This window comes from Zootoca vivipara, chromosome 1 (assembly GCF_963506605.1).
Source record: "Zootoca vivipara chromosome 1, rZooViv1.1, whole genome shotgun sequence".
Lineage (NCBI taxonomy): Eukaryota > Metazoa > Chordata > Lepidosauria > Squamata > Lacertidae > Zootoca > Zootoca vivipara.
The window spans coordinates 56,033,422-56,049,336 of NC_083276.1; the positions used below are offsets into that span (position 1 = coordinate 56,033,422).

At 40.7% G+C, this 15,915-nt stretch overlaps 1 protein-coding gene across 13 annotated transcripts in view; it reads right to left on the reverse strand.

Moving 5' to 3' along the window:
• CD44 (CD44 molecule (Indian blood group)) overlaps positions 1-3,229 on the reverse strand; it is a 73,018-nt gene extending 69,789 nt beyond the window's left edge. For 5 of the 13 annotated variants that reach the window (XM_035116355.2, XM_035116364.2, XM_060274856.1 and 2 more), the window contains exon 1: positions 2,701-2,987. In XM_035116355.2, the coding sequence (XP_034972246.2) occupies positions 2,701-2,767 (67 nt within the window). In that variant the 5' untranslated portion in view covers positions 2,768-2,987. Of the gene's footprint in view, positions 1-2,700 lie in introns of all 13 variants that reach the window. The other 8 variants (XM_060274846.1, XM_060274841.1, XM_060274844.1 and 5 more) reach the window with 7 other exon arrangements.
• Positions 3,230-15,915: the final 12,686 nt, after the last annotated feature.

Consider the following 15,915-nt stretch of genomic DNA (forward strand, 5'->3'; position numbering starts at 1 on the left):
ATCAGAAAGGTTCTAGATTAAATAGATTGCACTACTGAAGAGTCAATTGCCCCAGGCTGAAGGTACTATAGGAATGAGAGGCAATTTGGATCTGTAGCCTTTGGCAGCTGGGAACTGGGATATCTGGGTTTAAATTACTTGAATGGGTGGCTTTGTGCAATCTGCTGTTTCTTAGGGTACTTAAAGACTGTCATTATTTCAATCACATACAGACAAACTCAGGTTGTTAAAAGGATAGTCCCTTGCACAACAAACCTGTTCTCCCAAAAGACTGGACCTTATGCAATAAGGAAAGTGATCGGGAAATGCCCCGGAAAAGGTGGGATAACATTTGTTTTGATGCAGCAATCATCTAACTTCTCTGCAAACAAATTGGAAGGAATGCTCATTACACAGCAAGTGTCAGCTAATCTCCTTTCAGACAAATCAGGATGGCTGCTCAGTGACCAAGTCTCCACTTGGCCTCAGCAAAATGGAAATAACTGTACAATATAGCTATTTTAAGGGGGGGGGGAGTCAAAGCTTTCCAAGCCTTGACAACATTGTCACTCAGTACTAACCTAGCTGGACAAATGGTCTGAATCGGTGCAAGGTAACAAAGACTGTAAAGTATTTTATAACTTATTTGTCACATCTTAATCCTGCTCCTGTTTCACAAATCTAATGGCAGCATATATATGGCATTATCCAAGAAGAATCTGGCAAGCTACAGGTTAAACTAGTAAGAGACAGTAGTGGGCCAGGACATCCACAAGGCTTTATAGCTGAGCAAGCAAGCTCCTGCTGTGGACTAGACTCCGATATCCCACTACACGAACTGTCAGAAAAGCGACAGAAACGCTAAAGAGAATTCCTGAAGAATTGTCTGTATTCAGATATACCAAGACCGAAAGATACAGTTCTTTCTTTTTTGAAGAGAGCTGAAAATAGTTTGAGACTTTACATCCCATGCATTGTCTGCCTCCCCAACACCCCCATTGCTTCTGCTCCTAAAAAATCTTCGCACTGAAAAAACAACAACGATTGCCTGTCTCCAGCTCAGGGTGGTGCTGGTGGAGGGAACCAAGTGCAGTTGCAAAGCCATTTGTCACTATAAAGCTTGCCTGGAATGTACCGCATACCAACCAAAATATGATGTAGCCATAATCTAATCCCTTGCTAAACCCTTAATGAAACTCTCCTGCAAGACACACATGTGGCTTGACATGTTTTTTCCTAACCACACAGAGGATTAGATTATCCGGGAAGGGGAGATCCTTCTCTCTCTTTTTCTCTCTTTAAATGCAGCACAACCCGGAGTAATTGCAGGCTGCGCTTATTTATAGAAGGTTTGGCAGTTCATAAAAAGGAATATTAGCTGAGCAAGGAATAACTAAATAAGAAACATAACCATTCTAAAGTGTACATATGTACGTACACATGTTATATCTAATCCAAAATGTTAGCCACACCTCATATATCTCTCACATACCAAGAACACCTCCTTATGTTTGAAAAGTGCGTACTGTACAGTACTTGGGTACCTGGTAACCTGATGGTTTGTGTGTGTGTGTTTTTAAAGTAAAACCCTGATCACCGAAGTAGTACAGTATTTCTGAAAGCACTGCTGCAAAAAAAAAATCTGGAAATTCCAAAACGTGGTTAGAACCGTGCACTCTGACACACCCATTTAGGAATCGGTAGAGCAACCTATTATCCAATGTACTTCTTTATGCTCAAATAAGTATTAAAAACACTAAGGAGCCAATGCCTCTTTTTATATACCGTATATATAAAAAAGTATTTTGTAAGCTTCCAACGATCTGGGGTGAGGGGGGTGGGGAATGGATAATAGATTCCCTTCAAAACAGCTCAAGGCAATTTCTATTACAATGGGTCTCTGTTGAAGGCACAGTTATTTCTTTGCAAATACTTGTGGTTCTGTATCACATCAAACTTTTAAAGACTTATTTTGTCATTCGGGGCATGTGATTTTCTTAAATGCATGAGCACTTTCATTGCCAAACAAGCATTTGGTTTTATTAGTCACAGGCAGACTTCGGAAAGCTAGCTGGGGGGCAAGGAGGGAAATGAGCTGCCCATTCCTGCCAGACTGGCTTAAAGTTTGCTTCTAAACCTCATCACTAGTCATGCTCAAATTAAAAGTTCTGAAAGCCAGCGAGCACTTTTCACTTTCTGCCCTTAAAACTCTCCAAATTTCATTCCTAGCATGGAGAAGTCGTTATGGCTTCTGCATCTTGCAAGCATGCAACCGCTTGCTTCTCCTGCCACAAGAATACAGCTAGGTTTCCTCTCCCCCCCCCCTCCGATGTCTACTTCACAGAAGGAACGGATCAAAAATAAATACATAACTGCGGTTTGCAAGGCTGAATATGGACCAGATGTGCAGAAACTCATTTCTCTGTCCAGCAAACATTGTTAGCTTTAAACCTCAGTGTTTCAAGCTAAAAGAACCTTCTATACAGTACTTCTCTATCCTGCCTCCACACAAAACACACCCATGCATCCCTCTTGCAATAAAAATTTCACAGGTTCCCTTTCAGTGTCTTTGTCACGCGGGAAACGCGGGAAAATGTCAATGAAGTTGAACAGTCCAGGCAGCAATCCCAGCAGCTGGTAAGCCGGAGGAAGTTTTTGCTCTCCGAAGTATCTCATACGCTCATCGGCTAGTATAAGGGATTTCATTCATAAGCCACTTACCTATCCGGGCTAAGGAAAGCTGCAACAAGTAAAATCCAACAGCTGCACCCAACCAGACCTTGGCCATTGTTTCCTCTCTTCGAGTTAATGTGTAAAAGTCAAGGAGCTCCTCTCTCCCTGCCTGCACAAAGGAGGGGCGGGAAGCAAAAGGAGGGGGGGGGAAGGTCCCAGGTCTTGTTAAGTCTGCACAGAGAGGCAGCGTCGGAAGTTTGCTGCAGTTTTTATTCCAATTCAAAGTAACTGAAGGAGTGACACAAGAGGGTGGGGAGCGGAATCAAAAGTCACACCCATCTTGAAACAAAAGTGACTAGGCAAAAAGGGGAGGAGAGAAGGCTACTACTTATGAGTAAGCAGTTACCAGCAGCAATTAGTGGAGGCTCCAAATGTCTTTTATTCGTCACAGGGAAGCCTTACTGGAGCAGTTGTGCTGGGAATTGTCCGCAATTCTTCATGCTTAGCAAGGAGGGGAGAAGCTGCCCTCAAAGACCAAAAGTCTATTTAAAAGATCCAGAATAACGGAGGTTTTAGAAGTACAGTATGTGTGTGTGTGTGTGTGTGTGTGTGTATTATTTGTGAATTCACAGCACAAGGTAAAGAGTTAAAACAAAGAACTACATTTCTCTGTAGATTTGTCAGTAATCCCGATCTAGTCATAAGACATAAGAGCATATAATTATTTTTATTTAATGTCCTGCTAGGAGCTGCTTGCACATTTCACAGAAGTGAGCAAGGGGAGAGGAAGGGCACTTTTCTATCATTTCTACTTTGTGCTCTGTGGAGGCTAAAATCCAAAGTGAACATTGGTACATCAAACCCATGGTGAAATAAGCATGCTCCAGTAGTGGGTACCTCCATCTAGAATCAATGGAGACTGAGTACCTCCTCCCCCCCATTGTGGTCCACACAAAATCTAGACTTTGCCACTGAAAAGGCTTCTTGAGAAACTAGCTTCATTCTGAAATTAAAAGCTAATTGCATTGCATTGAGTTCCCATTACCCTACAGTGTGTCCATTTGAAAACATTGCATTGGTGGTGCAGGGGGTCTATCCACACCTGCCCAATGACACTGTGAACAGAAGTGTGTGAATCTGAACTTACGACATGGTTTATCTCTGTAGATCATGGCATAAGAATAAGATTGACATAACTTAAACATGACACGCGGTTCTCCATCCTGACTTGGTACAAACCTGGTACTGGACTCCTTTCTGGAAATACTTCACACCTTCAGAAGGTCATACATGCAAATCCAGTTGATAGCAATTCAGACTCCAGACAAGACCTTCAAGCTAATGGTGGTACCAGAGGCAGACAAAGAGATGGGCAGGTTCAGTTAACTGCTCGCTATCACACTTCTTCTGCCCTTTTGTTAAACAAAACACAGAGAGTGAGAAGCAAACAGGATAGCCAGTTTTTAGCCATTTCTCACTAGGATGAGCAAGGTGAGAAACGGGGCAGGAAATATTGGGGGGGGGGAGGCAGCAATTGCTCATCTCAGAGCCTCTACCTTCCCCCTTGGAGGCCTGAGCTAAGTACCCCAGCATTTCCAGTAGTTAGCTAACAATCCTAGCTCCAAGGTAACAGCACACACACCTGCTTCACTTTAAGGACAGATATATTCTTCCTTCTCATTTATTGCTCTTAGCGTGGGCCCTGCTGGCAAAATTGCCACACCCACATTTCTGTAGGTTTTTAGAATAGGGAATCTTTCACCCTTCAGATCACGGGGAGGTAGAGTTGCTGCATGCTTAAATTGTAGTTGTGCAGTCTTAAGAAGCATTTATATATTATGTCTCTTGTATTTCATATAATAAGCCAAGTTTTCTTTATTCCTTTGCTGTGAGAAGTTGTTTTGGCATAAGGTCAGGGGTTACCAAATTCATAACAAGCACACTTCATAACTCCAGCCAAAGATCCTAAACCTCTCAGTAGTGTGTATATGAGTGCTTGGACATGTATGTGGGTTCAGACTGCAACAACGTTGTGGGTGGGCGGATACCAAGATCGCCACCTTCATTCACCCAGGACATGTGCAGCGAGGGAAAGGCATGGATCATCCAATCAAGGGGCAGGTTTCAAATGCATACCAAGTAACCACAGCCACCCTTGTAGATGGCACAATCTAACATCAATCTAGACTGAAAGCAACATGCTGAGGACGAGCACAAGAGCAATTCCAGACTAAGCAAAAATTAAATTAAATTAAATTAACTTAAAATAAATGGTGCTACAAACCTGGCTAGCGTGTACACAGCCACATATTTTTCTTTAGGTAGATATGTGCCATAATCCTTACACCTAAAAGAGCCCCCACCCCCCCCAAAAGAGGAAATGTTAGTTACTCATGCATCCTCTAGCCTAATTTTCGCATCATATCTGAAGCTACCCTCAAGCTGAGAACAATTGATGCAGACAGCATAAATCAGAATTTCTGTACTTCTTCAATTACTATTGACCTAGGCTTAGGACAGGAGTTGGGGCCGTATTATCCTTGAAATCATTTGAAGGTTTAAGGCAAGTTCAGATGCGAGTTCCTATCAAGGCAAAAGTAAACATAATGTGAAATATCTGTGATAACATAGCCCATGTTTTGGGATGTTTAATTTTTTTTAAATACAGCTGCGGAAGAACCTGACGCATATAAAGCAATAATAATAATTGCCCCCAAACCTAAAATTTACCTCCCACTATATATGCAGGGAAAGCATGCAAGTGCCATTCATGGACAGCCTCCTCAGCATTATGATCTTGATAAATCTGGAATTTGTAAATTATGGTGTAAAAATCCCAATCCCGGTATAAATTATGTTCCAGGCAAATAGTAACTTAAAGAAGAAATGTACTCTAGTTATTAGAAATTCAAAGTCCAGTCTGCACTTAGCTTGTCTCTCTTGTACTGAACTTGTCATACTTGAGAGTGAACTCATCTAGCATTCATCAGCTTATTGACAAGTGGACTGCCTATATGCAAGCAGGTTTAAAGGGTACCCAAATATCACTTTTTTTTAAAAAAAACAAACTACATATAGTTTTTTTACATACAGTTTTGTTCTATGAACCACCCTGAGACCTCTGGGTATAGGGCGGTATAAATTCAATAAATGTAAAATGTATGTGTGTGTGTGTGTGTGTGTGTGTGTGTGAGGTTTTATTGGTTTCCAATATATAGCAATTACAAAAAGAGAGGGGGGAAAGGATTGGGATTTTGATTTTGTTTCCAAATATCACTTTTTAAGACCTAAGTGTACCTAAGAATTTTACTGTGGCTAAAAAGGATGCATTAATAATGATTATACCAGATATGACTTCATTCCCCCCCCCCAGGCCCAGAACATATAACTGTTTATAACTCCCTAGAAAATAAAGAATGCAATGGTTTTCATAATAAATTTTGTCCAGTAGCTTCTAGCTGGCATCCATTTTTATTGATTACTGAGATTTTGAATGTTTTTTATTTCAAATTTGTTTAGATTTATATCTATGTAAAACTTCATACATGTTGGTGAAAATAAGAAAACACGAACACAAAGAAGCACCTGAGATATGCAGTGTAGATATACTAGGATGGACATCTGCCCCCATTTGAAGGGTTGCTTGGTCCAAGTTCAATTTAAAAATAAAGGCCAGTAAGAAGATGGATGTTACTCAACAAGAGTTAGCACCTTGACAGCAGAGGTACAGAGTCAACTAGTCAAAAATCTTCACCAATATGGTGAGATGTGTTGTATTTCCATCTAAATGACAACATTTCTTCTAAATCAGCATCTATACATATAATATGCAAATTCTATGCAAATCTATGTTCTCTTTTGCCCTCTTTTTTGGTGGTGCTGTTCCTCCTTTTTGGCAAATGTGGCTATCCTAAAATACAGGCTTAGCATATGGGAAGAGGGTAGTTTTGTGCAAGCAACTCCCACTAGATTACTCTGCCATGGCACTGCTTGCCAATTTCATGAGCCTACTTCCTACATTAGGTTTGTTCACATCTGCAAATGAGCCCAGATTGATGCTTTTTAAAATCTGTGCCTAGATTTTATTTTCTCCACTAACGGTTTGTATGGCACAGCAAAAATGCCCTTGCTTTGCGGCGCCAAAAGCTTTCCATAACAGAATGTGTGCTCCGAGCTAGTTTGAGCCAGATAGTCCTTTTTGTTTGCTTGAAGGCAGAGAAGTCTATTGGAAAGCCAGGCGTCCATTTCTACTCCTGCCAACCACTTTGTTCCCACGTGTAATTTATGGCCTGTGTCCTGCAGAGCAGCAGGGGGGTGAACAATGGCCTCCAGTAGTTTATGTTCAAAAAGGGAAACAAGCAATAATCCTGCACAACCTCCACATCTTCCAGTTTCTTGGAGCTGACTGAGTTCGCAATTAATACTGGAGGAAACCATTTCAACAGCTGTTCATATACCACCCCTTTAAATTTCCTTTCAATGTAACGAAGTGTGGGCCAAAGGGATAGTTCTCTGGCCATCTCATGCTGCTTACAAACTCAGCACATATGGAAAGGCATTTTGCCATTGCCTCAATCACCTATTGTCACATCCCTTTACAATGGACTACTTTGTGTTTGTAAATGGTGTTCTCAAGAAATTATTAAGCATGCATGCACAACACAACTGATAAAGGGATTATTACCAGGGAGTAAATCCCATTAAATTCCTGAAAACACATATAGGCTTCCACATCAATATGATAATCCTGGACACATTTCCCTGGAAGTAAGCCTGTTCAACACAATGGTACTTACCTCCAAACACAGAGAGGATTGCCTTGTAACTGTAACTTCTTATCGTTGCCTGTCAATGACATCCTTTTTCACATGCTGCTTTCATGTTATTTGTTGAAGTTTAGTACCTTCTACATGCCAAGCATGGTGGTGCTGTGGTCTAAACCACAGAGCCTAGGGCTTGCCGATCAGAAGGTTGGTGGTTCGAATCCCCGCGATGGGGTGAGCTCCCGTTGCTCGGTCCCTGCTCCTGCCAACCTAGCAGTTCGAAAGCACATCAAAGTGCAAGTAGATAAATAGGTACCACTCCGGCGGGAAGGTAAACGGCGTTTCCGTGTGCTGCTCTGGTTCGCCAGAAGCGGCTTTGTCATGCTGGCCACATGACCCGGAAGCTGTACGCCGGCTCCCTCAGCCAATAAAGCAAGATGAGCGCCGCTACCCCAGAGTCATCTGCGACTGGACCTAATGGTCAGGGGTCCCTTTACCCTTTACCTTACATACCAAGCAGAGCTTGTGCTTTACATGTAGAGTAATTGCTCCCGTGAAACAATTATGAGTTATGGCGGCAGGGAGAGTATGTGTACAAATTCAACAGGGCTTAGTTTCCTGGTTGCTATTTTCTTAATGTTGTTACTATTGTTTTCAAGATCATGAATGATATAGTAATTTGTGAATCCTATACAGTAATACGATTTTTGGTGTAATTCTGATGTTTAGCTTTTTTATAGGTTTTTTGTTAATAGTGTTTCATAGATGGTAATTGTTTTATTCATGGTTTGTAATTGCTTTACGGACAATTTGCTAATTATTCTATATGATTTATGCTGTATTTGTGATGTTTTGTTACACTAATGTTAATTATTTTTTGTAAGCCACTTTGGGATTCATTTGAATGAAAAGCAATATAGAAATATCAATCAATCAATCAGTCAATCAATGTAGCAGAAATAGCAAGGAAACTGCTGGAGAGCCTTCAGAGAGACTGCCGGTCACAGTACACAGAACTGGGTTAAAAGAACCAATAGTTGGACTCAGCATTGGATGTTATATGCCTTTTGGAAACAAAAGTCATTATTTCCTCTTGTAAACATCATTCATGAATAGCACTGTGTACTTTTATTTTGTACACAAGCATTGGCTCCCAGCCAAAGAACAAAATGAAAATACATGAAGCAATCCAAAATCCAAAATCTATTCTGGAGAAACTGACTAGATTACTATACAGTGCAGAAATAAAATGTGCTTTCCACTGTAAGGTCCTCGGAGAAGTCCTTACTTATCCCTCTTTCCCCCAGCAATTGCTTTGAACCTGCCACAGAAAAATCCAGAATGAAATTCTAACAGCAGTGGGCAAGTCCCCCCCTTCCTCAAGGAACATATTTGTCATTTCTTGGGGACCACATAACCACTGAGTAGGGCGAGAACCGGTGAGATAAGGACTGTGGCTAACTTAATGTGTACACCACTTTTCAAACCAGTGGTTGAAGCACACTGCATGCAGAGTAAACAGGGCCTTTTAAACTGCCTTACTCTCAAGAAAGTGTGCAAAGGATTGCAACGTTGAGCTTTGTTTCAGTTCGTAAGTAGAAAAAGAGGTTAAAACCAAAAAGCTCCACTTTAATGTTGGGGGTGGGGTGTTGTTGGATGCTGGTGACAAAGAAAAGAATTTTGGTTACCTGCTGAAATCCAAAGCAACCTCAAGCTGAAGTATATTCTTACAAAAAAACAAAGCCAGAGGAAGTAAATTATTTTAAGATCCATGTGTGTCTTTTACGGATTATACAGTATGGCTTGCTGCAACTTCATTAACCAATACAGCTTTGCTTAGGCCACGTGCCAAAGAATGCAAGAATGATAATTCAGCCCCCTTGTTTTCGTTATAACACTTTGCTAGACTATACACAGGTTGTGTAGAAACAGGCACTGTATCAGATCTTCAGCATGTGACCCCAGTGTAGCAGGAAAGCAAACGAAGAACATTGTATGTTTAGAGAAAATAATAGACATCCATTTGTTTCCACTGACTCAGGTAATAACTGGTTACATGCAGTGTTGAGTTAAATAAAACACAAGTGACTCATGTGATGGACAGAATAAGATTTTAAAAAAGAATCTGAATATGTAATTTATTTTTTTACTAAGAATGTTGGTGTAAGGAAAACAACTAGTGCTTTTTTGTTCATGCTTGTGTGTGTCTATCTACCATCTATCTATTGATCTGCATTCCTGAAATCTGCACCATCATCCTTTGTTTAGAGCATGTGGGCTCCTATGCCATGTTATTTTGAAAAATCAAAAGAATATTTTTTTTAAAAAGAAAATAAATACACCATTCTTTCCCAGAATAAAAATCATAAGTCTGCCTTTTCTATACAGGCAAATCTCCTAAATTTTAAGTTATGCACTGCAAAGGAAATATAACATGAATTGGAATCATTATTATTAATAATAAGTGTTTTCGGTTACTTGCTACAAACAGAAATAAAAACACATTTTAATAAAAACACATTGACACAAAAACACATGCAGGTCATAAAAAAATACACAAGGCAATCTTCCATAGCAGCAGAAAAAGAAAACTTCTGCAGGACACTAAGAACAGACAGCAACATTATAGTCCACCATTTATTCTTTCCCAGAATAAAAATCATAAGTCTGCCTTTTCTATACAGGCAAATCTCCTAAATTTTAAGTTATGCACTGCAAAGGAAATATAACATGAATTGGAATCATTATTATTAATAATAAGTGTTTTCGGTTACTTGCTACAAACAGAAATAAAAACACATTTTAATAAAAACACATTGACACAAAAACACATGCAGGTCATAAAAAAATACACAAGGCAATCTTCCATAGCAGCAGAAAAAGAAAACTTCTGCAGGACACTAAGAACAGACAGCAACATTATAGTCCACCAAAAGCCTGGAAAAAGGGTAAGTTTGTTGTTGTTTAGTCGTTTAGTCGTGTCCGACTCTTCGTGACCCCATGGACCATAGCACGCCAGGCACTCCTGTCTTGCACTGCCTCCCGCAGTTTGGTCAAATTCATGTTCGTAGCTTCGAGAACACTGTCCAACCATCTTGTCCTCTGTCGTCCCCTTCTCCTAGTGCCCTCAATCTTTCCCAACATCAGGGTCTTTTCCAAGGATTCTTCTCTTCTCATGAGGTGGCCAAAGTATTGGAGCCTCAGCTTCACGATCTGTCCTTCCAGGGAGCACTCAGGGCTGATTTCCTTAAGAATGGATAGGTTTGATCTTCTAGCAGTCCATGGGACTCTCAAGAGTCTCCTCCAGCACCATAATTCAAAAGCATCAATTCTTCGGCGATCAGCCTTCTTCATGGTCCAGCTCTCACTTCCATACATCACTACTGGGAAAACCATAGCTTTAACTATACGGACCTTTGTCGGCAAGGTGATGTCTCTGCTTTTTAAGATGCTGTCTAGGTTTGTCATTGCTTTTCTCCCAAGAAGCAGGCGTCTTTTAATTTCGTGACTGCTGTCACCATCTGCAGTGATCAAGGAGCCCAAGAAAGTAAAATCTCTCACTGCCTCCATTTCTTCCCCTTCTATTTGCCAGGAGGTGATGGGACCAGTGGCCATGATCTTGGTTTTTTTGATGTTGAGCTTCAGACCATATTTTGCGCTCTCCTCTTTCACCCTCATTAAAAGGTTCTTTAATTCGTCCTCACTGTCTGCCATCAAGGTTGTGTCATCTGCATATCTGAGGTTGTTGATATTTCTTCCGGCAATCTTAATTCCAGCTTGGGATTCATCTAGTCCAGCCTTTCGCATGATGAATTCTGCATATAAGTTAAATAAGCAGGGAGACAATATACAACCTTGTCGTACTCCTTTCCCAATTTTGAACCAATCAGTTGTTCCATATCCAGTTCTAACTGTAGCTTCTTGTCCCACGTAGAGATTTCTAAGGAGACAGATGAGGTGATCAGGCACTCCCATTTCTTTAAGAACTTGCCATAGTTTGCTGTGGTCGACACAGTCAAAGGCTTTTGCATAGTCAATGAAGCAGAAGTAGACGTTTTTCTGGAACTCTCTAGCTTTCTCCATAATCCAGCGCATGTTTGCTATTTGGTCTCTGGTTCCTCTGCCCCTTCGAAATCCAGCTTGCACTTCTGGGAGTTCTCGGTCCACATACTGCCTAAGCCTGCCTTGTAGAATTTTAAGCATAACCTTGCTAGCGTGTGAAATGAGGGCAATTGTGCGGTAGTTGGAGCATTCTTTGGCACTGCCCTTCTTTGGAATTGGGATGTAGACTGATCTTCTCCAATCCTCTGGCCATTGCTGAGTTTTCCAAACTTGCTGGCATATTGGGTGTAGCACCTTAACAGCATCATCTTTTAAAATTTTAAATAGTTCAGCTGGAATATCATCACTTCCACTGGCCTTGTTATTAGCAGTGCTTTCTAAGGCCCATTTGACTTCACTCTCCAAGATGTCTGGCTCAAGGTCAGCAACCACTCTACCTGGGGTGTACGAGACCTCCATATCTTTCTGGTATAATTCCTCTGTGTATTCTTGCCACCTCTTCTTGATGTCTTCTGCTTCTGTTAGGTCCTTACCACTTTTGTCCTTGATTATGGTAATCTTTGTACGAAATGTTCCTTTCATATCTCCAATTTTCTTGAACAGATCTCTGGTTTTCCCCATTCTATTGTTTTCCTCTATTTCTTTGCATTGCTCATTTAAGAAGACCCTCTTGTCTCTCCTTGCTGTTTTTTGGAAATCTGCATTCAGTTTCCTGTATCTTTCCCTATCTCCCTTGCATTTTGCTTGCCTCCTCTCCTCCGCTATTTGTAAGGCCTCGTTGGACAGCCATTTTGCTTTCTTGCATTTCCTTTTCCTTGGGATGGTTTTCGTTGCTGCCTCCTGTATAATGTTACGAGCCTCCATCCATAGTTCTTCAGGCACTCTGTCCACCAAATCTAAATCCTTAAACCTGTTCCTCACTTCCACTGTGTATTCATAAGGGATTTGATTCAGATTGTATCTTACTGGCCCAGTGGTTTTTCCTACTTTCTTCAGTTTAAGCTGGAATTTTGCTATAAGAAGCTGATGATCTGAGTTACAGTCAGCTCCAGGTCTTGTTTTTGCTGACTGTATAGAGCTTCTCCATCTTTGGCTGCAGAGAATATAATCAATCTGATTTCGATGCTGCCCATTTGGTGATATCCATGTGTAGAGTCGTCTCTTGTGTTGTTGGAAGAGAGTGTTTGTGATGACCAGCTTGTTCTCTTGACAGAACTCTATTAGCCTTTGCCCTGCTTCATTTTGAACTCCAAGGCCAAACTTGCCAGTTGTTCCTTTTATCTCTTGATTCCCTACTTTAGCATTCCAATCCCCTGTAATGAGAAGAACATCCTTCTTTGGTGTCATTTCTAGAAGGTGTTGTAGGTCTTCATAGAATTGGTCAATTTCACTTTCTTCAGCACCGGTAGTTGGTGCATAAACTTGGATTACTGTGATGTTAAAAGGTCTGCCTTGGATTCGTATCGAGATCATTCTGTCATTTTTGAGATTGCATCCCATCACAGCTTTTGCCACTCTTTTGTTGACTATGAGGGCCACTCCATTTCTTCTACAGGATTCTTGCCCACAGTAGTAGATATGATAGTCACCCGAACTGAATTCACCCATTCCCTTCCATTTTAGTTCACTGATGCCCAGGATGTCGATATTTATTCTTGTCATCTCATTTTTGACCACATCCAGCTTACCTCTATTCATGGTTCTTACATTCCAGGTTCCTATGCAATATTTTTCTTTACAGCATCGGACTTTCCTTTCGCTTCCAGGCATATCCGCAACTGAGCGTCCTTTCGGCTTTGGCCCAGCCGCTTCATCAGCTCTGAATCTACTTGTACTTGTCCTCCGCTCTTCCTCAGTAGCATGTTGGACGCCTTCCGACCTGAGGGGCTCATCTTCCAGCGTCATAACTTTTATATGCCTGTTGTCTTTGTCCATGGAGTTTTCTTGGCAGGGATACTGGAGTGGCTTGCCAGTTCCTTCTCCAGGTGGATCACGTTTAGTCAAAACTCTCCACTATGACCTGTCCATCTTGGGTGGCCCTGCATGGCATAGCTCATAGCTTCTCTGAGTTATTCAAGCCCCTTCGCCACGACAAGGCATTGATCCATGAAGGGGAAGGGTAAGTTTAATTAATTAATAATTATTAATTAATTAATAATATATTATTAATAAATTTAATTTTATTTATTATTAATAAATAAAAATTATTAATTAATTAATAATATATTATTAATTAATAATATATTATTTGTACCCCCGCCCATCTGGCTGGGTTTCCCCAGCCACTACCTGACTGAAAATATGTCAACAAAGGTGCCATGTAGACCTCACTAGGGAGGGTGTTCCATAACAAGGAGCCACAACTGAAAAGGCCCTTTCACTTATTTTCCTTTCCCATGATGAATTCAAAGCAAACTGCTAATGCACATATGTGCACACACATAAACACCCTACAAATACAAAAGTTCATATCCCAGAAAAATCATTATTACATTCTTTATTCTGAAAAACAGTACTTGGCCAGCCCCAACATTTCAAGATAGTGAAAACAAAGCCAACACCAAACTTCTGAATCCCGGGCTAGAAAATAAATGCTCTAACTTTTATTTTATTTTCAGAATAACAGAAACACGGAACCTCAGCTTACATTACCTGATCTTTCACGTAATGGAAGGAAGGTGTTTACCTTTTGTCCATTGTTCTAGATGACCTAATGTATGAGCTGAAGCCTCAACACACCTGATCAAGCAAAGTCTTGTTCACACCAATTTTCTTCCCCTTCCCTTTTTTTGAAAGATATAAGATCAAATGGGGCTTCTGTGCAATTGAGCCTTCACATTAAGCAAATGACAGCACTGGCATAGTAGTATACAAGGAGGTGGACCATGTAAAGGAGCTCATGAATTGGGACTGAAACTCTGGTATCGGCTTCTAAATCCTAAATCCTTGTACACTATTTTTTGTAATGGTGTCCAGACAATGAACTGCTCTCCATAGGGGAGATTTCCTGGTTCAATCGCTGTTCCTTTCACAGGGCCGTTAAGACAGGTTAATTTCAGATCAGCATTTTGTTGCTGTGGCGAATATGATTCATTTTGATGCTTCTGTTATCAAGTTGTGTTTTATGTACTATTTCTTTGTTACTATTCTAATATGTGGTTTCGTGAGCGCTACTTTATATTGTTTTATTGAAACCTGTAAGCCAAACTTTGTTCATCGATATCCAGCAATACGTTGTGAATTGTCATTGATTTCACATCAGCAAATTTACATGGAAAGAAATTCTGCTATTTATGTACAGAGTCCGCACCTTAGCTCTGCATGTATGTGTAATGTCAAGATGAATGGTGCAGACAAGGTTGGTTAAAGGTCAGCTGAGTCAGCGGCAGCACCAGGTTTTCAGAAACAGAGCAGGCATCTATGAGAATAAATCAAACCTAATGTGAGGCCAAGAGCTGTAATTCAGGGTCAAGACGTCTCATGGGATCAAGGTCTAGTCAGGGGGCAAAAACAAAAACAAACAGAAAAGCTGGAAGAAACAAACACAGAGTCTGGAAGAAACCAGAAAAGAAAATAGGCACTATTCAAGGTATTGCTTTTAATCATTCTAGATATCCATACACTGACAGATAACTCTCCCATCCTAATTTCTATGGCAATCTCTGCAAACCTAATTTTCTAACCTTCTGGAGGCAAATCAGGTGCTCTGTTACCGAGGAACACGAGGGACCTCACACTGTCCTTTGGAGAGGCTATGGAACGCCGTGGTGCTTGGTAAATTTTATTATCAAAATAAGCTGTTTTCGGAATCGGACAAAGTACATTTTTACATCTAGATGGCAGAAAACACCTCTTGCCTTTGGATTTTAGGAGAGAAGTATATTCCCCATCTGCAAACCGCCCTGGGATCCTTGGATAAAGGACAGTACATAAATTTAATAAATCATCATCATTTGGGGACCAAAAGAAGAAACACTTTGGCAGAACCATCTTGGAAACCAGTATGGTGGAAAGATGGGATATACATTTTTTGGGGGAAAAACTCACATCCTTCAAGGTGAAGGATCTCCTTTGCATACAGCATGTATTGCTAGACAACCACCTGTAAGGCAGGGACTGTGGGCCCATGTTATATTGCCTGATGGTTACCTGCACTACCACTGGTACACAAATTGAGTAAACACGAGCAGCAGGTAGCTCTCATTAAAAATTGGCACCATATCTATCAAAATGCTTTCCTTCCTAAATGAGTACATTTGGGAGGAATGAGGTAGGTGCACTTATAAATGCTGGAATACTGGCCATCTGCCAGTCCAGGTAATTGCATTCTAACTAAACAAACATTTACCTTATGTTTTATATTAGAGATGTTGCTGTTAAAATGAATCATGCCGGGTAGCTGCAAAACTCTCCTTTAGAAAATGCTATACTCCAATAC